Here is a 23,339-nt window from a genome sequence, read left to right as displayed (position 1 = left end):
TCATGTGCCTTTGTGGCTGAACCCTCGGGAAAAACCCAGTACACCCCCCCCCTCCCATCCCGACGTGTTGTCAATAAAAGGCCTTTGACTTAAAATGCTCATTTTCTTCTTTTGGGAGGAAAACCATCTTTATAATTTGATATATATGTCAGATCTAAGTTTGGGGCTGTGCTAGCCCCTCCTCCCCTCTGTTATGATGATTTGGAATCTGAGTTTGATCAAGTCTTGCTGTTTCCAGAGAATTCTCTCTTTCCTGTTTGTTGCTCTCTGCCCCCTACCTCCCTCACAGCAGGGCTCATTTGGGGAGATTGATGGAGTTATTAATGCTTTGGAGACAGTCCCTAGGAATTTTTTTAAACGTCGGGGTCAGACTGCCATGTGTGTATACATAATGGTAATCAGGGCGACACAGTCTTTTCTTTTTATAATTTATGTTCGGGGACACTTCTCCTACATGCATATTGCCTTTGACCTTCTGCCAGCTGACCTCACAGAATGCCTTCAGTTTTAGTTTGGTTTACTGTGCAAAACAATATTTGGATCTTCTAGGAATTTTCTAAGCTCACTCCTAAACAGTTTATGGTACTTTAAAAAACAAAACAAAACAGAAATGAGGAGACAATAAACTAGACATTCACCGCAGAAAGTCCTTCCTTGTGAGAGTCAGCATTAGCCACAATGAAATTGGCTTTTTTTTTTATGGTCCCTCCCACCCAGAAATACAATAAAACAGGGTAAGCCCTAGACACCCAGGGCTTTGCTAAATCCATAAGCTGAAATATAACTGATTTACCAGCTAATCAGATGACAGTAAGTGATTCAGGTTTGCAAGCCATCCGAGTTGAGTCAGAGCTAAAATAAAACTCAATTACTTAGCGGCATAGAGTGATTATCTGCTCAAGGATAGATTTTTTTTTTTTTTTATAGCGCCTCGTCCCGTATCATGTCAGCGTCCTGAGAAATGGGCTATGAGTACACAGCGCTCCCGCACAGGGAGGAACAGGGAATGATGAGACCGTTTTCTGTAGTTTCGTGTCGGAGGGCAAGAGGTAGCGTGTGGGCAAGCTCGGGCCTCCAGTTGTTCGGAGTGTGTCCGCTGTGCCTTTGGGCAGAGAGTGGCCTCGTCAGGGGTTCCTCTGGCAGCTGGCCCGAAGGGATGGAGAGGAGAAAGGCTGGCCGGCTGGGAAGTTCCATAGAGAGACCTGAGGGACAGCCGCGCTCCAGAGAGCCCCTTCCCTGCCTGGTGACCTGGACATTCCGTCAACCCCAGAGCGGTGATTTCCGGGCTCTTGGGTCCCGTGGGAAAGGTGGTAAGGACAGCAGCTCCTAGGTGGGTTTTGATGGCATCTTAGGTGGGATTTGGGTGTTTTAAAGGTGGAGTATGTTTTCTAGGGAGTCCAGGAGGACCCTGAAAGGGTGGGTTCCAGTCCTGTTGGCAGCACTTAACTGGCTCTGGGACTTAGGCGAAGCACTTCCCTGCCACTCAGGGTGCCCGAATGGAGAATGGGAATTCTAAGGGCCCCTCTGCCCGCCGTCCAGGGTTGCAGAAGGAGTCAAAGGGGGACCCTCTTAATGCTGGATGTCCTGGCCTGGAGTGCGTTTGAAGGAAACCAACCCAGAAGTGCAAAACTCGGATTATTTTGAAGTGCAGTGTTTTAGGAAAATGCATCTGTTGAACTGGTAACAGGAGTGAGCGTGAAGGCCCAGGAGACACAGGCTGAGCTGAGCAGAGCGCACCCCCTCGGGGAGAGCAGGTGGCCCCTGATCAGCCTGGGCACAGTGATGTCCGAGCGCGAGGCTGGGTGGCGTGCAGCGGTGGTCGGGGAAGCACGCTTCTGGTCCAGCGTCTGTCTGTCTGTCCGTCCGTCTGTCCGTGACAGCCTCGCCTCCTCACACATGCCTGTTGTGAGGGGGCTTCCTAGTGAGATGGTCTGTATCTTGCTAAGGGTTTGGTTAAATGAGCGTATGCTCATTGTCAATACTCATTCAACGGTACACTTGAGATCTGGACATTTTGCTGTAAGTTTTTTTCCAAATTAAAAAAAAAATGCACCATCAACAAGCATTTATTTCCGGTTTATGATCTGCATGCCGAAGTACTTCTGTAGGTTAACGGTCAAATATCAGCAGTTTCCTACGGTTCAACCTATATCTCTGCCCTCAACCAGCTCTGAGCAGGAGCCCCCCCAAAGTGTGTTCTACAGACCGGCAGCCTCAGGGTCCACTGGGAGCCAGTGAGAAGTGCAGGTTCTCGGGGCCCCTCCAGACCCACTGAGCCAGGGTCTGGGAGGGGGGTGTGCAGTCTGTGCTGTAGTAAGACCTGCAGGTGTCTCTGATGGAGGCCAGCTGTTGATCCGGTGGGTGAGCTGGTGGGTGTTGTGAGTGGCAGGTCTGTGGCGGCAGAGGACCCACCTCTTGTCTCCTTCTCAGCGTGTTCCCTCACGAGGACCCGAGTCTGTCTCCGCCAGCAGACGCAGGAGACGGGCGTGACTGTTCACTGCTGTACCCTCAGTGCCCAGCGCAGAGCCTGGCGAGCCCAGGGTGCTCCGCGAATTCTCGACGAGTGAATAAATGCACAGACGCACACGTGGGGTGTGCAGGGCGGACCCGCCGTGGCCTGAGGGCCGCCCAGTGGCTGTGAGGTGGTTGTCTTAGTCTTCACCTGGCCTCCCTTCCCTCCCTTTCCTGCTCTCCCCGCATCTAGTAGAGCCGCTCCAGCACACCTCCTGAAGCCGATTTCTGTCCCCTCGACTGCCCCGTCCTGGTCCAGGGTCCAGGCCAGCATCCTGTCTCTCCTGGATGGTCACCCCACTCTTGACCACCTATAGCCTCCACGCAGGACCGAGTTATCTTTCCAAACTGTAAACCAGGTCCTGCCGCTCACCTGTGTGAGACTCCACATCTGCTCCCCGTGTGTGTCCACTGAAGTGACCATCGTCCCCAAGGTCTGTAGGAACTCCTGTGGCCTGTCCGCTGTCCCCTCTGACCTCATCTTCCTCCCATCACGGTCCCTCCAGACCAGCCCACTGGCCTCCTTCTTTCTCTTGAACCTCCAAACCTTGCTCCTAGGCCTCCTTTGCACCTGGCATTCCCTCCTTCTGGAACATTCTTCCTTGTGTGTTCAATGTGGTCAGCTTTTTCTCATCCACTAGGCTTTTCCTGACCTCTGGATGAGAACTGCCCTTCCCGCTCCCAGACCTTGTGCCTGTCCTTCCCAGAGCTCAGCGCCAGCTGCAGACCTCATTTGTCCGTATATTTGTTTATTGTCTGTCTGCTCCCAGTTGCCTCCCAGGGCTGTGGTCTTATTTGTGCAGTTTGCCGATGCCCAGGACGGTTCCTGGCCCCAGGTCTGGCTGCTGCGTGGGAGAGAAGATGGCTCCCGGGTCTCTCTGCTCTTCTCCCTTTGCGCGGACTCACCTGGCATCATGCCGGAGTCTGCTTGGCGACCTCCTGGGACCCCCTGTTCCTGCTCTGAACCCCCTCTCTGTCGTTTAGGCCTGTGCCCATCGCTGGAAGAACATCTACTACGAGACAGACCACATCCTGCCCCATGGCTTCTGTTACATCATCCCGTCCAACCTCCAGGCCAAAGGCCGGACGCTGATCCCTTGCTATGAAGGTGAGTGCTCTCAGTGTCGCTCCCTCCCTCACCCTCTACCCACATCGTCCCTAAACACCCCCCCCCCCCCCGCCACCTGTCTGCATTGCCCCCAGTCTTCCAGTCTCCTGACAGGAGGACAGCCCTGGGTTTTCAGGTGGCCCCTGGGTGCTGAGGTGCTGCCCGGAGGGGGAGGAGGGGCAGCGGTTCCAGGCCCTGCCCAGCCTTGCCCGTCTCTACCCAGCGCCCCCCCCCCCGTGCTCACAAGTCTTCGTGAAGTCTCTGAGCCCGACGTTCACCCGGCCTCAGACGAGCCAACAGGGAGAACTCTTGGTTTCCTGGCACTGCCGGATGCTGGGTACCCTTGGGGAACTTAACTTTCTCTCTCTAGGCCTCAGCTTCCCTACCTGAAAATTCAGAGGTTGGCCCAAATGGTCTCCACAGTCCCATGTACCTCCCGGGTGGATATAAGGCTCCCGACACAGGTCCTGGCCACACCTGTGGACAGATGTCCTGAGGCGCAGGGGTCGGAAGCCTCAGAATTCCGTCTTAGAACATCAGAAGGCCGACTTTCCTTCTTCTCTGGTCCCCGCATCTGCCACGCGCTTGAGGACTGGGTGCCCCCTCAGCACAGCTGTTTTAATATTTTTACTGATTTGAGAGAGAGGAAAAGAAAGAGTGGGAGGGGGAGGGAAAGAGAGAGAAGCATCAACTCACTGTTTCATTTAGTTGTGCATTCATTGACTGCTTCTTGTACGTGCCCTGACCAGGGATGGGACCTGTGACCTCCGTATACCAGGACGACACTTTATTCACTGAGCCATCTGGCCAGGATTCGGCAGGTGTTTTTTTTTTTTTTTAATTTTGTTTTTATTTATAAAATTAAATTTAACAGGGTGACATTGGTCAACAAGAGTACATAGGTTTGGGGCAAACATCTCCACATCATTTGGAGAGGCAATTATGTTGTGTACCCATCACCCAAAGTCAAATCGTTCTCCGTCACCCTCAGAGGCGGATTGAACAGCTGGCGCCCGCCCTGGGCCCCGACTTCTGAAGGGCCCCACAACACCCCAACTTGACACTTTTTTCTAATGACACCAAATTTGGTTTCATATGTGCAATTTTAACATGAATAGTACAGAATATTCTTTATTTATTTAAAAATATGGCTAACATGTATTTTTATTTTCCCTGTCTCTCTCTCTTTTTTAAAAGGGGCCCAATATTTTCTTCTGCTCCTGGGGCCTCAACCGACCTTAATCCGCCTCTGGTCACCTTATATTTTTTCCCTCTTTACACAATTCTGAAGCCCTTCTCCCCTCTTCCCCCCTCCCCCTTCCCATAATAATCACACTGCACTCTTATCTGTGTCCATGAGTCTCAGTTTTGTTTCCCACCTATGTGTGGGATCATATAGTTTTTAGCTTTTCCTGATTTACGTATTTCACTCAGTACATTCTCAAGGTCCATCCCTGTTGTCGTAGATGACACCGTGTCGTTTCTCATGGCTGTCAGCAGTTTCAGGAGCTCCTCACCAACAGACCCTTGGGGTCTTGGAAGGAAAATGTGTTTTCTCAAGCTCCCTGCTTAGAATCTTCAAACGACTGGGCACTGGGGGCCACTGAGCCGACCATTCTTTAGCTCGGCTGAATTTGGCTTTAGGGGTTCAGAAAATGCTGTCATTCTCTTCAGCTGTACAGCTTGTGCCCACAGGTTCTTCTAGCCTAATTCTGAGGGAGCTAGAACCTGTTTCCTCCCTCAGTGCCAGCTGATTATATTTTTCTTCTCCCCTAATTTGTTTGTTTGGACACAAGTCCTGACTGGCCCATGTCCACATTTCCCCTGGGCCTCCCTGGGTTTCCCCGGGTCTCAAACTCTCCGGCCACCGAAGAGCGTTCTGAGAAGTGCTGTCTGGACACGAGCACTTTCCCGCCCCGTGGACGACCCTCCAGGGCCTGAACTCAGGGACTCTGGGGGCTGGGGCAGAGTGTTCTGTGACAGGAGCTGGCAGGGTCTCTGCAGGGGGCACGGACTCTCTTCCTTCCTGAGGATGAGCCTTTCCCCACAGGGGTCAGCACTGGTCAGCACTGGCCGGGCCACATGGGGACATTGAGCTCCGTATTGCCCTCGTCAGAAGAAAAACTATCTGAAAAATAGATGATACTGTAATTGGTGAAGATGTAGTATAAATACATAAATAATGGGGCAAGGCTGTGTTCTGTCCACCCAGCTTATCTCTCCTTTTACCCCAGGAAGAAAAGGGCCCTGATACAACTCTTTGGGTGGCTGTCAGGCTGGGAGGCGATGAGGGAGTCCATGGGGGTAATGGAGGCAGAGATGATTGGACTCAAACTAGTTATGCAATAGAACCAGCATTTTAGTTTTCCTGGAACACGTGTTAAGTAGGGACCCGTTGCTCCCCCCGATGATTCTCCTATATATGACCGTGGGCATCGGAAAGCAAAAGGCCCTTAGAAGGGAGGGCTGGGGCTGATGTCCGTGCGTGGCCACCGCGGCCATTGCTCACACATGCACGCCCTCTCTCATTAAACAGCTGTGGGGTCAGCAGAAGGCCAGTGTTGGTCTGGGGACTACACATTCTCCCATTTAATCTTCACCAAACCCCTGAAAAAGTCTTTTTTTCCACTTGAGTTTGACTCCAGGTGGTTTATTTTGGAAGTTATTCCAGAAGACGCCCGTGGGGGAGTGGAAAATGAGACTGGGCGGGGCCAGCAGCCGGTCAGGATGTCACCCACAAGTCCCCACCGTGGGCCATCGAGGCACAGTCTGTGGGTGGAGCTGTGGCCAGCAGAGAATACACCTCTGGATTGTGCGCCTGAGGCTGAGGAGCTGGGGTGCTCACCCCCTGGGCGTCCTGCCCTCCATGTGCATGGGCTGGAACAGCCTCGCCATTCCCAGCAAAGTGCGGGCAGGTGGCAGTTGGCCACACCCTGGCAATGGGCCCAGGGTACATGGGTGGGGTCCCGCAGGTGGACTTCCTGTGGCCTTTCTCTTGTTACCCAGGAGGGAGCTGAGACTCAAGAGTTTAAATAAATTGCCAAAGGTCACTCATTTGGTAAATTGTAGAGCTGGGTTTTGAATTGTGCATCTGTCTGACCTCACAGAAAGCTTTTAGTGCCCGGTGGTTTGTGTTTTGGACTTCCTCATTTAAATGAAAATTCAGTAAGAGCCGGTCAACAACTCTCCCAGAACGAGAGAGGGCGGCTGTTGGCACCATCATCCCGAGGCAAGGGGAACGTGAGTGTTGTGGATGCTGGTGTTCTCCTGCAGGCCCTGCCGGCTTTCCCGTCGTCATCGTTGCTGGGGGCTCCGGCGCGATGCTTGGCAGGGACACGGAAGCCTGTGTGAGTCGAGGAGAGCAGCAGCAGGGCTGGTGACAGGCTGGGGTCGGGTCTGCTGTCCCTCATTTACTATAGAGTGTGTGAGCTCTGAGCGGAGGCTTTAGGAGGCACCGTGTGGTCCTGGCCAGTCTCTCGCTCGGTCAGTTAAGAGCATTGTCCTGGCCCTGGCCAGTTGGCTCAGCAGTAGAGTGTCGGCCTGGCGTGCGGGGGACCCGGGTTCAATTCCCGGCCAGGGCACATAGGAGAAGCGCCCATTTGCTTCTCCACCCCCCCTCCTTCCTTCCTCTCTGTCTCTCTCTTCCCCTCCCGCAGCCAAGGCTCCATTGGAGCAAAGATGGCCCGGGCGCTGGGGATGGCTCCTTGGCCTCTGCCCCAGGCACTAGAGTGGCTCTGGTCACAACAGAGCAACACCCCGGAGGAGCAGAGCATCACCCCCTGGTGGGCAGAGTGTCGCCCCTGGTGGGCGTGCCGGGTGGATCCCGGTCGGGCGCATGCGGGAGTCTGTCTGACTGTCTCTCCCCGTTTCCAGTTTCAGAAAAATACCAAAAAAAAAAGAGCATTGTCCTGAAACAACAAGGTTGCAGTTTCCATCTCTGGTCAGGGCACCCATGGGAAACAGCCAGTGAGTGCATGACTGAGGAGGACAACGAATGCTTTCCTTCCCCCTCCTCTCTCTCTCCCTTCCTCTCTCTGTCTCTTTAAAAATCAATAATAAAAATTAAGCCCTGGCTGGATAGTTTGTTTGGTTGGAGCGTCCTACTGGGGTGCAGGGAGCTTGCCAGTTCCATTCCTTGGTCAGGGCACATACAAGAACAGATCTCTGTTCCCCTCTCTCTCTCTCCCTGCTTCTCTCAAAATAAATAAATAAGGCATCGTGTTTCCCCTCACCTGTCTGGGTGCTTCAGACCATGGCCATGGAACACTGGTCCCAGAAGAGAGACGTGTGGAATAGACCTGCGCTGAACCTGCAGCTGGAAACCAGCTGATCAGCCAACCCCCCACTGATCCATAGGTGTATGAGCGAGAATGAACACTTGCTATTGTTGGTCACGAACATTTCATGGTCCTTATGCAATAATAGCTGACTGACATCTCAGGAACCAAAGTTCCTCTTAATGGTGGCTAGGGGGTTGACCCGGGCCTCCAGGATCGCCTTTGGGTGTTCCTTGATTTAATGATGGCCAAATGAAGCCAACAGAGAAATTAGCAAAATGGTCGTGCCCCTGCCCAATCCTCCTTCCCCACGGTCACACGAATGTGTGCGCTCTCTCTCGCGCGCTCTCTCTCTCTCTCTCTCAAACTCACACACACACACACACACTTTTCTGTATCTTAACTCATTTTCTGACCCAGGGAGCAGTAAGGAGGTGGGGCTTGCTGGGAATGTAGGGTATAAGAGCAGGCCCTTAGAACAATAGGGGACTGAACAGAATGTTTCTGTGTTTCCTGGTCCTGTAAGAGGCGAGGGGTGGCAGACACTTAGATTTCTATGGAAGGTTGGACCAGCAAGGTGGGGGATGCAGGCCTCAGCCAGGGTCTTCCTCCCTGTTTTGTGGTCTAAACCTACTTTGGCTCTGAAGGCAACCATTATTTCCTCCTAATGTGGAAAAATTCGGTGACGCAAGCTCTCTGTTCACTGGGTGGAGGATCACATTATGATTAAGTACAACGGAAGTTATTTTAGAGTTTGACATGGCCTTTCAGATATCACCTCGACTAGCCTGTCTTTGTTGAGGTCTAGAGATGTGATGTGGTTTTTTCAAGGCCAAGTTTTTCTTTCCATTCTGTTATTTATATGCTACACAGTGGAGAGTAGCATGATGGCTAAGAGCATGGACTTTGGACCAGACGGCAAGAGTTCAAGACCTGTTTCTACCACTTGTTAATGGTATGACTTCAGATGAGTTATTTGATGTTTTTGTGCCTAACCCCCCTGGCTGTGAAGAGGATTGAGTTAGCATTTGTTAGTTCTTAGAACAGTACCTGCCATATACACTGATATACTATATGCTAAGCATATATGCGCTAATAATACACCATATTATGGGCTAAGGTACTATATACTAAGTAAGTGTTTGTTAATGACCATAGGGTGACTGATTTGTCAATCTGGACTGGACTAGAGTCCACTTAAGCTTACTAGTTGCCTGTTAGACACTGTGCCAAGTGCCTGATGAAACCCAAGTTTCACTGTCTCAGCTATCAAGAAGTTCCCCACCTAAAGGGGAAAACAGAGAGGGAATGAGATGTTTCAAAAGTGGGAGAGCTGTGTGTGTGTGTGTGAGGGGGTGGAGAATTCCATGCCAGTGTGTAAGTGTATACTGCCAGTACCTCTCCCCAAGGGCCCATGCTGCATCCAAGTTCAAGGTTGCATTAGAGCAGAATTAGTTTATTTTACAACTTGAAAAAACGTGACTTGTATAGGGTCTGCTATCTGTCGGGGCCCATACAAGAGGAATGATGGGAATCCACGGGTGGTCATGGCAGAGGGTGCAGGGCAGGGGAGGGTGGGCGGTACTTCCTGTGGCATAGCGGGAAGACCACAGGAGGGGGCGGGATGCGTGGTTCAGGCCTGCTCTTCCGTGTTTCTTTGTGGCTGCCGGCCCATGGCTGGCCCCTCAGTGGGAACGAATGCTGTAACGGCTCCATTGCCTTTACTTCTCAGGGTTATTGTAATGGGAGGGGTGGATCATGAGAAAACTCAGGTGAAAGTGCTCAGAAAGACTACGCATTGTTCTGTAATTGTGGCCCTCTTGTGGGTCCCTGTGAGGGTTACCTGTACTCTCTTCAGAATATAGCAAGGTTGGTTTAATTAAGGCCAGTCTCTTAAGTATGTGGGCACCTGTCCAAATGTCTCAAACTTTTGAATTTTTACAAAATTGGCCTTTGGTTTGGCACGAGGGCTCTTTTCTCATGGCTTTTCAGGTGCTTCCTGTTTCTGGTTAAGTGGGAAATGCTATCAGAATATCCTGTTTGGAACCGGAAAATGGAGAGGGAATGGGAAACAAAAAATGAATTGAGGACAAAGTAAAGGAAACCAGTAGAGCGCACCCTTAAGTCAAATCATTGAGTTTATGCTCGATACAAGAACAGCATCGTTTCTGCCACGTGTCGTTGGTTGTGTCAGACTCTGAGGAACCGCGAGGTTTGGTGGGATGACATATGGGGAAAACTCTATAAATTAAAGAGCAAGCACTATAAAATAGCAGTCACTATTAGCCAAGTCATGGTATTTTAGGGCTCCTCAAAGTTGTCAGTTCATTGATAAAATCAAACACAGATTTCTTTTCTCCTTTGCCCTTGAACCCATTGAGACAAGAAGCCGGAGCTTCGCTGGAGTGGGGCTATAAACAAGTCATCTTTCTAGTGTGATGCAACAACCTCACTAATATGGAATAATTTGGGAGCAGCTCAGCTACATTAACAAGAAGTGTTCCAGATAAAACATTGACAAAGAAATGCAATTTGGGTGCTGTTGTCTGTTAGGTCTAATTTTACAATCTGGCTTTGCCACTCACTGATTCCTATGCTTCAACCCATAGCTCCTGCATTCTGACTGGGTGGCTTTGGGCAAGCCCATGGGCTTCAGTGCCCTCATCTGTATATAAAACCCCCGCTTAAGAGGTTTTTATATAATGTGCTTAGCACAGTTCATAGCTCAGAGTGAACATTCAGTAAATGTGGATTTTCTAATTAACTTTTAAGTACCATAATAGTATTAAACATTCTCAGAAGGTGTCTAGCTGATCCTGCTTTAATGAATAGATAACGGAGGATGGAAAGCTGGTTGTTATTAAATAAAATGGTAAGACTTCTTGAAAAAAGATCATTTCTTAAATACTTGGAAGATGATACTTGCACAATTGATTTGCTTGTTAAACTCTCCTCTTTTTGTAGACAAAGTTTAACTCATGCTGTGCTTAAAATCTCTCGAGTTTGGAATTGATGGTGTTTGAATATATCAAATTTTTTCTATGATTTAAGATGATCCCATTGATTCCTAGGATTTCTGTACCACTTTTTTTTTTAATATTTATTTATTTATTTATTTATTTATTTATTTTGTACAGAGACAGAGAGTGAGTCAGAGAGAGGGACAGACAGGGACGGACGGGAACGGAGAGAGATGAGAAGCATCAATCATTAGTTTTTCATTGCACGTTGCAACACCTAAGTTGTTCATTGATTGCTTTCTCATATGTACCTTGACCGTGGGCCTCCAACAGACTGAGTAACCCCTTGCTGGAGCCAGCGACCTTGGGTTTAAGCTGGTGGGCTTTTCACTCTAACCAGATGAGCCCGCGCTCAAGCTAGCGACCTCGGGGTCTCGAACCTGGGTCTTCCACATCCCAGTTCGACGCTCTATCCACTGTACCACCGCCTGGTCAGGCTGTACCACTTTTTTTTATTACCCGGGGGTGACTAACCTTTTATACCTAATTTCGTTTTCATCTTCAAAGACACTGATAATTTCTAGGGAGTGAAATAGGTCACCCATTCAGATGTGAAGATTTTTTTTTTTTGGTAATTTTACTAGGGTGACATCAATAAATCAGGGTACATATGTTCAAAGAAAACATGTCCAGGTTATCTTGTCAATCAGTTATGTTGCTTACCCATCACCCAAAATCAGATTGTCCTCTGTCACCTTCTGAAGATTTTTTTAATCCCCTTCTAATGCGGGAGAGTATGGCTCCATAGGGGATAAAAGTCAATCAAGAGCTATTTGAAAATGAAAAGCACTTGAGGTTTGGTTTGGTTTTGTTTTGGAGAGAACCATGGAAGTCTTAAGTTGATCCATTTAAAAATGTAAGAACAAACCCCCATCAATTTTTTATTAAATAAAGAACTTTATATTTACATAGGGTTTTTTTAAAAATATTTTTTAATTATTTATTTATTCATTTTTAGAGAGGAGAGAGAGAGAGGGAGAGAGAGGAGATAGAGACAGAGAGAAGGGGGAGGAGCTGGAAGCATCAACTCCCATATGTGCCTTGACCAGGCAAGCCCAGGGTTTCGAACCGGCGACCTCAGCATTTCCAGGTCAACGCTTTATCCACTGCACCAACACAGGTCAGGCTACATAGGGTTTTAATGGTTTCCAAAGAGCTTTCATAAACCTTCTCTCACTTAAGTAAATACAACAAATTTTAAAAAGTGGATGCAGTTAGCCTGGTGAACTCCACTAGCTGCACCCCGACAACTACCCAAGACCCCGCTCTCACCAACTTTCACTTTGCTTAAGGCTCTGCCAGTGCCAGCCAGCCTGGGCCCTACTGCAGTCTTTCTTTAAACACGTGTGAGGAATTCCGGTCAAGCTGGGTGGTGCCAGAGACATACAGGGGGAAACTGAGTTGTGTGACTTAAGAACAAGGGCTGGAGGGATGGTTGCCATTGTCCTCGCGTTGGTATGGCCGATGCATGCATCTTTCCTGTGTTGAGCCCTCCCCCCGTGCTACAAATCTGAATCTACATTATCTACTCACCCTCTACTGGTGACTAACTCCCTGAGACCTTCCTTGCGTACTGCCCAAGGCTCTTTCAGTGTTCTGAGCCTAATGGGTGCCTGACAGGTGGTAACAGTTCTCGGGGTGCCTGTTACTTTTTGCTGACCTGCACCAGACATGTTACTGGTGGCAACTGGCTTCAGTTTGCAGCATGATCTCTCTCATGCACATCCAGGCCCAGCATAGGCAGCTGCTAACCATGGATTGCGTTGTGGCTCCTAACAAGCAGCGCCAAGCCAGTCTTTAGGCACCATTTGAGGTGCTTCCATTGGAGACCATCCCAAGAGGCCCCAGAAGCAACATACCTGGTGTCTGGCTACAGACCACAACAGAGCACCACCAGGTTAGCTCCACAAGTGGCACACACAAAGGATAGTCTCAGCAGACACCAGACCCTTCTCAGGCAAAATCTGCACCATGGGGTCAGCCCCTGGCATAGCAGCTTGTACACTGTGGTCATGGCGAATCCTCACAGTTGGGGTTTATCCCTCCACTCCTGGAACAAAGTTTTTTTTTTTTTTTTTTTTCTGACATGGTAGTAGCAATCAAAACACAGTTACAACAGGAGGGCCCACACAAATCCACATATGGGACATTTCTGGAGTACCCAGCTCAGGTCACTAGGGAGACTGTGCCACTGGGCCCCGCCCTGCTAAGACTAGGAGTTGTAGCAAATCTATCTAATACGTAGAAACAAACACACAGAAGCAGCCAAAATGGAGAGACAAAGAAACATGCCCCTAATAAAAGAACAGAAGAAATTGAAACTGGAAAAATATTTGCCTTTGTGATGCTTGTCACCACTCAGCCAAATAAGTAGAGACAATGATTAAGTCTTTATGGGCACTTCTTTAGATGGTCAGTGAGATGAGAAGACAGGAGTTCTGTACCCAAAACCCAGCTTAATATCCCATCTCAGCCAACCCCCCCCCTTTTTTTTAATAAGGGGAAGAAAATAGGTAAAGGGGTTGAAATTTAGGGAGAAGTTAATTAGATAAAAGTTTTGGTCCAGGGATTCTTCTAGCATTTCTTCATCTGCTGAACAATAGTTCCATATATATATATATATATATATATATATATATATATATACACACACACACACACACACACACACACACACACATCCATATCCTTGTCAGTAGGTGTTCTGTCCTTGGACCACTGAGGCTTAGATACCATCTTGTTTGTGGATTTCCAAGCCTGCGCCACAAAGATGGATTGCTTGCAGTCTCATGTAATCACATAGCCTCATTCATGTATTCAACTGCTGGAACAAAGCTTTTTACTGGCATTAATTATTAAGCCTATTGGTTATAACTAAAAGCAAATATTATTAAAACTAAATTTTTAACTCTTGAGTTCCCCTTATCAAAATTTCCAGAAAAAGAATGAAATGAAATTGAGGCAAAGGATTACCAGATATAGAGTTCAAAACACTGGTTACAAAGTGTTACAAAGTTACTGGTTACAAAGTTCAGGAACTCTGAATTTCAACAAGATAATAAGCATAAAAAAATGACATAGAAATCATAAAAAATAACCAGTCAGACTTGAAGACGACAATGACTGAAGTAAAGAATACAGTAGAAGAAAGCAACAACAGATTAGGTGAAGCAGAGTATCAAATCACCACTTTGGAAGATGAGTAGTAGAAAAGACCCAATCAGCACAGCAAAAAAGAAAAAAATGATACTTTAAGGCAGTTGTTTTCAATCTTTTTACACTTGGGGACTTGTGAAAATAGTATTATTTCAGGGACCACTAAGGTAGAAATTACTCTGAGCATAAGGGAATTCAACTAAGATCATTGGGTCTATAATCTTCATCCAACATCAGAGTGGTTAACTCTTTCACAGACTGGCATGAAATTTCTGGTGTTCTGGTCTGCGGACCAGTGGTTGAAAAACACTGCTTTAAGAAACTTCTGGGACAACATCAAGTGTAACAACATTTGCATCCTAGGGGTACAAGAAGAAGAGAGAGAGCAAGGGATTGAGAATATATTTTAAGAAATAATGACTGAAAACTTCTCTAACCTGGAGAAGGAAATAGACAAGTCCAAAAAACGCAGAGAGTTCCAAACAAGATTAACCCAAAGAGGTCCATACTAAGACACATCATAGTTAAAATGGCAAAGATTAAAGACAAATAGGGAATTTTAAAAGCAGCAAGAGAAAATTGCCTACAAGGGAACTCCCATAAGACTGTCAGCTGATTTCTCAACAGAAACTTTTCAGGCCAGAAGGGACTGGTACAAAATATTCGAGGTGATGAAAAGCAAGGACCTATAATGAAGACTAGTCTACCCAGCAAGACTATCACTTAAAATTAAAGGATATATAAAGAGCTTCCGAGACAAATCAGTATTACAAGAAATGTTAAAGGGACTTGTTTAAGAAGAAGAAAGACAAAAAAGAACAAATATGAATAATAAATGGCAAAACTATATGCCTATCAATTATCACTTTAAATGTAAATAGATTAAATGCTCCAATCAAAAGACATGGATAAGAAGACTCGTACATATGTTGTCTACAAGGCACCCACTTCAGAGAGAAAAGACACACACAGATTAATGGTAAAGGGTTGGAAAAAGATACTTCATGCAAATGGAAACAAAAGAAGTTGGGGAAGAAATACTTCTATTAGACAAAATAGGCTTTAAAGCAAAGGCAAAATTTTAAGAGAAAAAGACACTACATAATGATAAAGGGATTAATCCTACAAGATCATATAATACTGTAAACATTTATGCAGCCAACATAGGAGCACCTACATATAAAAATCAAATATTGGTAAACATAAAGTGTGGGACTGACAGTAATACAGTTGTAATAGGGAACTTTAACACCCCATTGACATCAATGGATGGATCTTCCAGACAAAAATTCAAAAGGTAATAGCAGCCTTAAATGACACATAGATGAGATGGATTTAGTCAGTATTTTTGGAGCATTTTACCCCAAAGTAGCAGAATATACATTCTTTTCAAGTTCATGTGGAACATTTCCTAAGATAGGACATAAAACAAACCTTAGTAAATTTAAGAAAATTAAAAGTGTATCAAGCATCTTTTCCAACTACAATATTATAAAACTAGAAATCAATTATAAGAAAAAAAATCCCCACAAACTCATGCAGGCTAAATAGTATGTTACTAAACAATGAGTTAACATGAGATCAAGGAAGAAATCAAAGATATGTTGAGACAAGTGAAAATGAAAACACAACAACTCCCAATGTATGGGACACAGGGAAAGCAGTCCTAAGAGGGACATTCATAGCAATAAAGGCGTACGTTACCAGAAAAATCTAAAACAATCTAACCTTAACCTAAGGGAACTAGAAAAAGAACAACAAACAAAGCCCAAAGTGAGTAGAAGGAAGGACATCATTAAAGATCAGAGTGGAAATATATGAAATGTAGTCTAAAAAATACAAAAAACAATGAAACTGAGATCTTATTTCATGAAAAGATAAAAGATTGATAAACCTTTAACCAGGCTCATAAAAAAAAAAAAAAAGGTAGACTCCAAATATATAAAACCAGAAATGAAAGAGGGGATGTGACAATTCACCACAGACATACAAAGGATGAAAAGAAAATGATGTGAACAATTATATACAAACAAATTAAACAATCTGAAGGAAGTGGATAAATTCCCAGAAACATAATCTTCCAAGATGGACCCAAAAGGAACAGAAAATCTGAACAGATTGATTACTACCAATGAGATTGAAGCTGTAATAAAAACTCCCAACAAGCAAAACTCCTGGACCGTGACTTCAAAGATGATTCTACCAAACATCAAAGAAGCATTAACACCCATTCTTCTCAAACTATTTCAGAAAATTCAAGAGGAGGGAAGGTTCCCAAGCTCATTTTACAAGACAACTATTGCCCTGATTCCAAAACCAGATAAAGACATTACAAAGAAAGAAAGAATAGGCCAATTTTCCTGGTGAACATATATGTAAAAATCTTCAACAAAATATTAGCAAACTGAATTCAGCAATACATTAAAAAGATCATGTATCATGATCAACTGGGTTTTATTCCTGAGATGCAAGTTGGTTCAGTATCCACAAATCAATGAATGTGATATACCACATAAACAAAAGGAAGGATAAAAATTATATGATCGTAGCAATAGATTTAGGAAAAGCATGTGAGAAAATCAGCATCCATAGATGATAAAAATTATCAGCATAATAAAGGCCATATACAACAAACCCACTGCTAACATTATACTCAACAGGAAAAAGCTAAAATTATTTTTCTTCGGAGTAGGAACAAGATGAGATTGTTGACTTCAACAGAGAATTGGCTGTCCTAACTACAATGATCAGACAAGAAAAAGAAATAAAAGACACTCAAATTGGAAAGGAATATAACTCATTTATTTACAGGTGACATGATACTATATATAAAGAAACCTAAAGATTTTACCAAAAATTTACTAGAATTAAGTAGAATTCAGCAAAATAGCAGGATACAAAATTAATATTCAGAAATTGCTTGCATTTTTTTTTTAGGCTTTATTGATTTTAGAGAGGAGAGAGAGAGAAAAAGGCAGGGGAAGAGAGTGGAATAGGAGCACCAACTTGCAGTTGCTTCTAGAATGTGCCTTGACTGGGAAGCCAGGAGTCTCAAAGCGGCAACCTCAGCATTCTAGGGCGATGCCTTATCCACTGCCCCACCACGGGTCAGGCCAGAAATTGCTTGTATTTTTATAATGCACCATCAGAAAGTTCATTTTTATAATGAACTACAGAAAGAGAAGTTAAAACAATCCCCTTTACAGTTGCATCTAGAGAAAAACTAGGTATAAATGGAACCAAGGAGATAAAAAGCCTGTACCTAGAAAATGATAAGATATTGAAGAAAGAACTTAAAGATACAAATGAATGGAAGTGTATACCATACACATGGATAGGAAGAATTAATACCATTAAAATTCCTATATTACCCAAAGCAATTTAAAAATTCAGTGTAATTCCTATCAAGACACCAGTTGCAATTTTTACAGAACTAGAACAAATCCAAAAACATATGGAACTCACAAAAGACCTTGAAAAGGCCCTGGCCGGTTTGCTCAGTGGTAGAGCGTCGGCCTGGCGTGCAGGAGTCCCGGGTTCGATTCCCGGCCAGGGCACACAGGAGAAGCGCCCATCTGCTTCTCCACCCCTCCCCCTCTCCTTCCTCTCTGTCTCTCTCTTCCCCTCCTGCAGCCAAGGCTCCATTGGAGCAAAGATGGCCCAGGCGCTGAGGATGGCTCTGTGGCCTCTGCCTCAGGCGCTAGAACTCAGGCTCTGGTTGCAACAAAGCGACACCCCAGATGGGCGGAGCATCGCCCCCTGGTGGGCGTGCCGGGTGGATCCTGGTCGGGCGCATGCGGGAGTCTGTCTGACTGCCTCCCCGTTTCCAACTTCAGAAAAATACAAAAAAATTAAAAAAGACCTTGAAAAGCCACAACAATCTTGAGAAAGAAGAACAAAGTTGAATGTATCATGCTACCTAATGTCAAACTATACTATCAAAAACAGCATGATACTGGCATAAAAACAGACACACAAGTCAATGTAACAGAATAGAACACCCAGAAATAAACTCACATTTGTATGGTCAATTAATATATGACAAAAAAGGCAAGAATATACAATGGGTAAAGACTTTTTCTTCATCAAATGGTGTTGGAAAAATTGGACAGATACATGCAAAAAAAGATGAAACTCGACCATCTTACACCATATACAAGAATCAGCTCAAAATGGATCAAAGACTTAAATGTAGGCCCTGGCTGGTTGGCTCAGTGGATAGAGTGTTGGCCTGGTGTGTGGACATCCCAGGTTCAACTCCTGGTCAGGGCACACAGGAGAAGCAACCATCTGCCTCTCTCTCCTCCTCCTTTCCTTCTTCCCCTCCCACAGCCAGTGGCTCCGTTGGTTTGAGCGTTGGGCCTGGGTGCTGAGGATAGCTTGGTTGGTCCAAGCATGTCAGCCTTTGGTGCTAAAAATAGCTTGATTGATTTGAGCATTGGCCCCCCGACGGGTTGCCAGGTAGATCCCTGTTGGGGAGCATGTGGGAGTCTATCTCATTATCTCCCCTCCTCTTACTTACAAAAAAAAAGGTGTAAATGTAAAAGCTGAAACCATAAAATTCCTAAAAAGAGACATACGCAGTAAACTTTCTGACATTGTCCTTAGTAAATATTTTTTTCTGATATATCTCCTCAGGCAAGAGAAATAAAAGAAAAAATAAATGGGACTGCATGAAACTAAAAAGGTTTTTGCACAACAAAGGAAACCATCAACAAAATAAAAAGCCTACTGAAAGGGAGAATATATTTGCCAATGGTACATCTGATAATGGGTTAATATCCAGAGTTGATAAAGAACTCATACAACTCAACACCAAAAAACCAATTAATTAAAAAATGGGTAGAGGACCTGAATAGACACTTCTTCAAAGAAGACATGCAGATGGCCATTAGACATATAAAAAGATGCTCAATGTTGCCAATCATTAGAAAAATGCAAATTAACACCACAGTGAGCTATCACCTCACACCTGTCAGAACGGCTATCATCAATAAATCAACAAACAACGCATGTTGGAGAAGATGTGGAGAAAGTGAACTCGTGCACTGTTGGTGGGAGTGCGGATTGGTGCAGCCACTGAAAAGCTGGGGGGGTTCCTCAAAAACTTAAAAATAGAACTACCCTTTGACCTAGGAATTTCACTTCTGGGTATCTATCAGAAGAAAGTCAAAACATTAATTCAGCTTGCAGCTTTATGTACAATATGTCCCTTGCAGCTTTATTTATAATAGCCAAGATACGGAAGCCACCCAAGTGCCAATCAATAGATGATTGGACAGAGAAGAAGTGGTACTTACATAACATGGAATATTACTTGGCCAAAGAAAAGAATAAAATCTTACCATTTGTGACACCATGGATAGACCTAGAGGGTATTATGCTAAGCTGAGTAAGTCAGAGAAAGACAAATACCACATGAGTTCACTTATATGTGGAATCTAAAGAACAAAATAAACAAATCAGAGATTTTTAGATAAGAGAACAATTTCAAGGTTGCCAGAGGGGAAGTGCAAACCACTCGGATGAAGAAGTACAAATTGGCAGTTACAGAATAGTCACGGGAATGTAAGATACAGCATAAGGAATGTAGTCAATATTTTCATATCTCTGTATGGTGCCTGGTGGGCTAGAGTTACTGTGGGTGGGGGAGGCGTTACTTTGTAAATTATACAGTAGTTTGACCACTCTGCTGTACACCTGAAACTAATATAAAATAGTATTGAATGTTAAAAGAAATATTGGACTAACAGAGGAATTCACCTTATATATTCATTTACTCCATACATTTTATGTCTTTATTAGTTCATTTAAGACAATAATAAAAAAGTGGATACAGTTCTGAGTTACAGCCAGTAAAGGCAGAGAAGGACCCCGAGGGGGAGAGAGCAAGGGTGCTGGAGGGGACAGCCAGGCCCGGAGGAGGAGGCCAAGTCTCTGGCGGTGGCTCTCAGGGCTCAGGGAGCCCCAACAGAGCTTTTTCTTTGGTGCCAAGAATTTTTATCTTGGACACATAAATATTCGATACTTCAAACGTGTGTCCATATATTGTGTAGAATTACTGACTGCCTAAACTGCATCTTCTATGTTTTCCTTACGGATGTCCAAATTTTATGAGCCTCTTCTTTTAAAATGGCATATGCTGTGTGATGGGTATCTTGGGTTTTGCTCTTCTCGCAGACACTAACAGATTCAGATTCACCTAACATGAACCACACACCTGCTAGGTGCCAGCTGTCAGGCTGTGTACTTAACACTTATTGTCCATACTGAATAATCACTTCATTTTGTGGTACGTAGTCTTATCCCCATTGTGCAGATGAGAAAACTAAGGCTCAGGGAGGTTGATGAAAGTCATAGGCTTTTTAAGCAGATGCATGGTGCCTGACTCTTAATCTCAGAATAGTTTTTTTTTTTTTTTTTTATATTTCCTCTTCTATTGGGATGTTGCTTTTGTTTGTGATTACTGGGAAGGTCTGGCCAATCCCAGAGAAAAATTTCCTATTTTTTGTCATAATTTTATCTTATGAATGCTTAAGATACTACATTATAGACTTTTCAAGCCACGATGCAGTTTTGCAATTGTAGTCACAAACTATAGACAGGTCCCGGCAGGTGCGGGGGGTGGGGAGGCAGATGTTCTGATAGAGTCTTTCTGGGAGGCTGGTCTGCTCTGTGTTCTGGATTTTTCCTCACTCAAAGCATTTGGTTTTACTATCTGAAGTGATTTGACTGCCCATGTTTTAGTGATTATTTCGTAAGTTTTTAGCTATGGGGAGAAAATGAATTCTCAGTTCTCGGCTGTAGTTGTCACTGAAATGTGACTGTCACGTTCAGGGCCACTGTTTTTTTGGAGGGACAAAAAAATAACATACAGTCTTGGTCAGTTTGGGCTGCATAACAAAAATGCAGCTCAGCATAACTGACCAGGTGACTTAAACAACAAACGTCTATTTCTCACAATTCTAGAGGACGGGACCCAGATCAAGGCTGTGGCTGATTGGGTGTCTAGTGAAGGCCCCTTTCTTGGTTCATAGATGCCCATCTTCTTAGTGTCCTTGCAGGAGGAAGAGCAGAGAGAAGCAAGCTCACTCAGGACTCTTACAAGGGCACTAATTCAGTTTATGGGGACTCCACCCTCATGATCTCATCTAATCCTAACTCCCACCTCCTGATACCATCACATTAGGGAGCATGCTTTCAACATATGAATTGTAGGGGAACACCAACATTCAGTCCCTAACACAAGAAGTTGAATGTAGGTGTGTTATTATGTGCCTGTAAAGTTGCTAATTTCTGCTTCTAAAGTAAGGAGGTGACACAAGATGTGTTATTAGATTCTGGGTGGAAGGAACTCTTTAAAGATTATAAAACATTAAAACAGTGTTTTTACAGTTGTAAAAAATGCCATAGAAGTTGCTCTTTTAAGTGCAATTCTGTGGTATACTCACATTCACATTACTGTGCAGCCAGCATCACCTATCTGCAGAATATATTCCCAAACTGAAATTTTGTACCATGAAATGGTAACTCCCCATTCCCCTGCCCCCGGCCCCTGGCAACTGGCGTTCTACTTCCTGTCTCTGGGAATTTGACTACTTTAGGTGCTTCATGGAAGTGGAGTCACAGTGTATTGGTCCTTTTGTGCCTGACTTATGTCCCTTTACATGACGCCCTCCAGGTGCATCCATATTGTATCATGTGTTAGCATTTTCTTTTTAAGGCTGAATGATAGTCCAATGAATATACCGTATTTCCCCATGTATAAGACGCACTTTAATTTTGGGGCCCGAAATTTGAAAAACGTATTACATCAAGTTATTGAACTCGTTTTATTCATCATAAAATTCATACAACCCCTCATCACTGTCAAAACTCCCATCCATTAGCTTGTCCTTCTCTGTGCCTGATGACAAATCACTGTCCTCATATATTGCCTCGTCCTCAGTTCCATCGATGGGATTTGAAAGGCCACAACCACTGCATAAGACGCACTCAGTTTTTAGACCCCAAATTTTTCAAAAAAGGGTGCGTCTTATACATGGGGGAATATGGTATGTATAAACTGTGTTGTGTTCATCTGTTCATCCATCAGTGGAAAAGTTCTTTTTCTTTCTTAAAGGAGAGGTGTGTTATCACTGGAAATGGGCTCTGTGAAGCGTGATGGTGTAGTCGAAGCAGATCGGGAGTCAGGAGCCCTGCTCTTTAATCCTGCCTCTTGATAATTAGCTGTGTGGCTTTAAAATGAACCCCTTACTGTCTCTGAGCAATAGTGATGTCCTCAGTAAAATGACTGGATACGATTAGAATTACAGACATTCTCTCAAAATCATTCCCCTTCTTAAAGTCTCTTTTTTCTCACTTAATTGTAAGTTTCTTCCTTTATTGCAGTTTGCATTCAATGGTCACCATAGCTTAATTGTCAATTATTTTGATAAAATGTCCCTTCCTCTCCAACCTAGCTGTTTAGATCTTTTTTTTTTTCCATTGAGACTGTAGTCCCTCACAACTGAGGGTGGTTTTGTTCTCTTTAGTTTTTTATGTTTACGTGCTCTTTTTTTTAAATTTTTAAAAAAAATTTTGTTATTTTTTTTATGTGTTCTTTTTATCGCTAGAGCTATCTGCCCAACTTCACTGTCTTCTAAATTGTTGTTGACCAGTTATTTAGTATTATTCTCTCAGAAACTGAGCAAAAAAAAAAAAAAAATCAGAAATAATGTAAGCCTGGAAAGCTATTTTTAATCTGATATTTTATTTCATGGCTAAGCCAAAGAACTATGGAAAAATAATTTAAAAATTGGTGTGCTAGAACGACGAGGGTTGAAAGATGAAACATTCTCAAACTGGTAATAGGACGAGAGATTAGTAGGAAGGATATATATTACGCCGTATACAAATCTTGCTCTTTCCATGGGTTGGTTTTATGCCACCAGCGTCTGAGAAGGCTGCAGGAAGTGGCCCCACCCATGTTTATTCTTGAACGAATTAAAATTCATTAGCGTAAGCTCCGTGCATTGAGTTGCGGATTGTGGACATTTGGAAACCGGTATATTTTTCCTCTCTGAATTGCCTTCTGTTTAGACAGGGTTTAGTAAAACCAGCAGCTACCCCAAGGGAAATACTACCATTTTTAGGACGAGGAGGAGCCATCCCAACTCAATGCATGAAAGTGTGTGACGCAGGCCCAGTAATTCAAACCCAGCCACGGCGAAAGAGATGGCCTTCCAACCTGTTCCCAGCTCCTCCTCCAGGTCCCTCCAGGCCCCC

General features: G+C 44.8%; 1 protein-coding gene across 1 annotated transcript in view; it reads left to right on the top strand.

Moving 5' to 3' along the window:
* Positions 1 to 23,339, top strand: part of ITGA9 (integrin subunit alpha 9) — a 348,465-nt gene that overhangs the window by 20,774 nt on the left and 304,352 nt on the right. The window contains exon 4 of the mRNA XM_066244543.1: positions 3,496 to 3,619. Coding sequence (XP_066100640.1) covers positions 3,496 to 3,619 — 124 coding nt within the window. The remainder of the gene's footprint in view (positions 1 to 3,495; positions 3,620 to 23,339) is intronic.

The sequence above is a fragment of the Saccopteryx bilineata genome, chromosome 10 (genome assembly GCF_036850765.1).
Source record: "Saccopteryx bilineata isolate mSacBil1 chromosome 10, mSacBil1_pri_phased_curated, whole genome shotgun sequence".
In the NCBI taxonomy this organism is placed as follows: domain Eukaryota; kingdom Metazoa; phylum Chordata; class Mammalia; order Chiroptera; family Emballonuridae; genus Saccopteryx; species Saccopteryx bilineata.
This window is presented reverse-complemented; position numbering and strand designations above follow the sequence as displayed.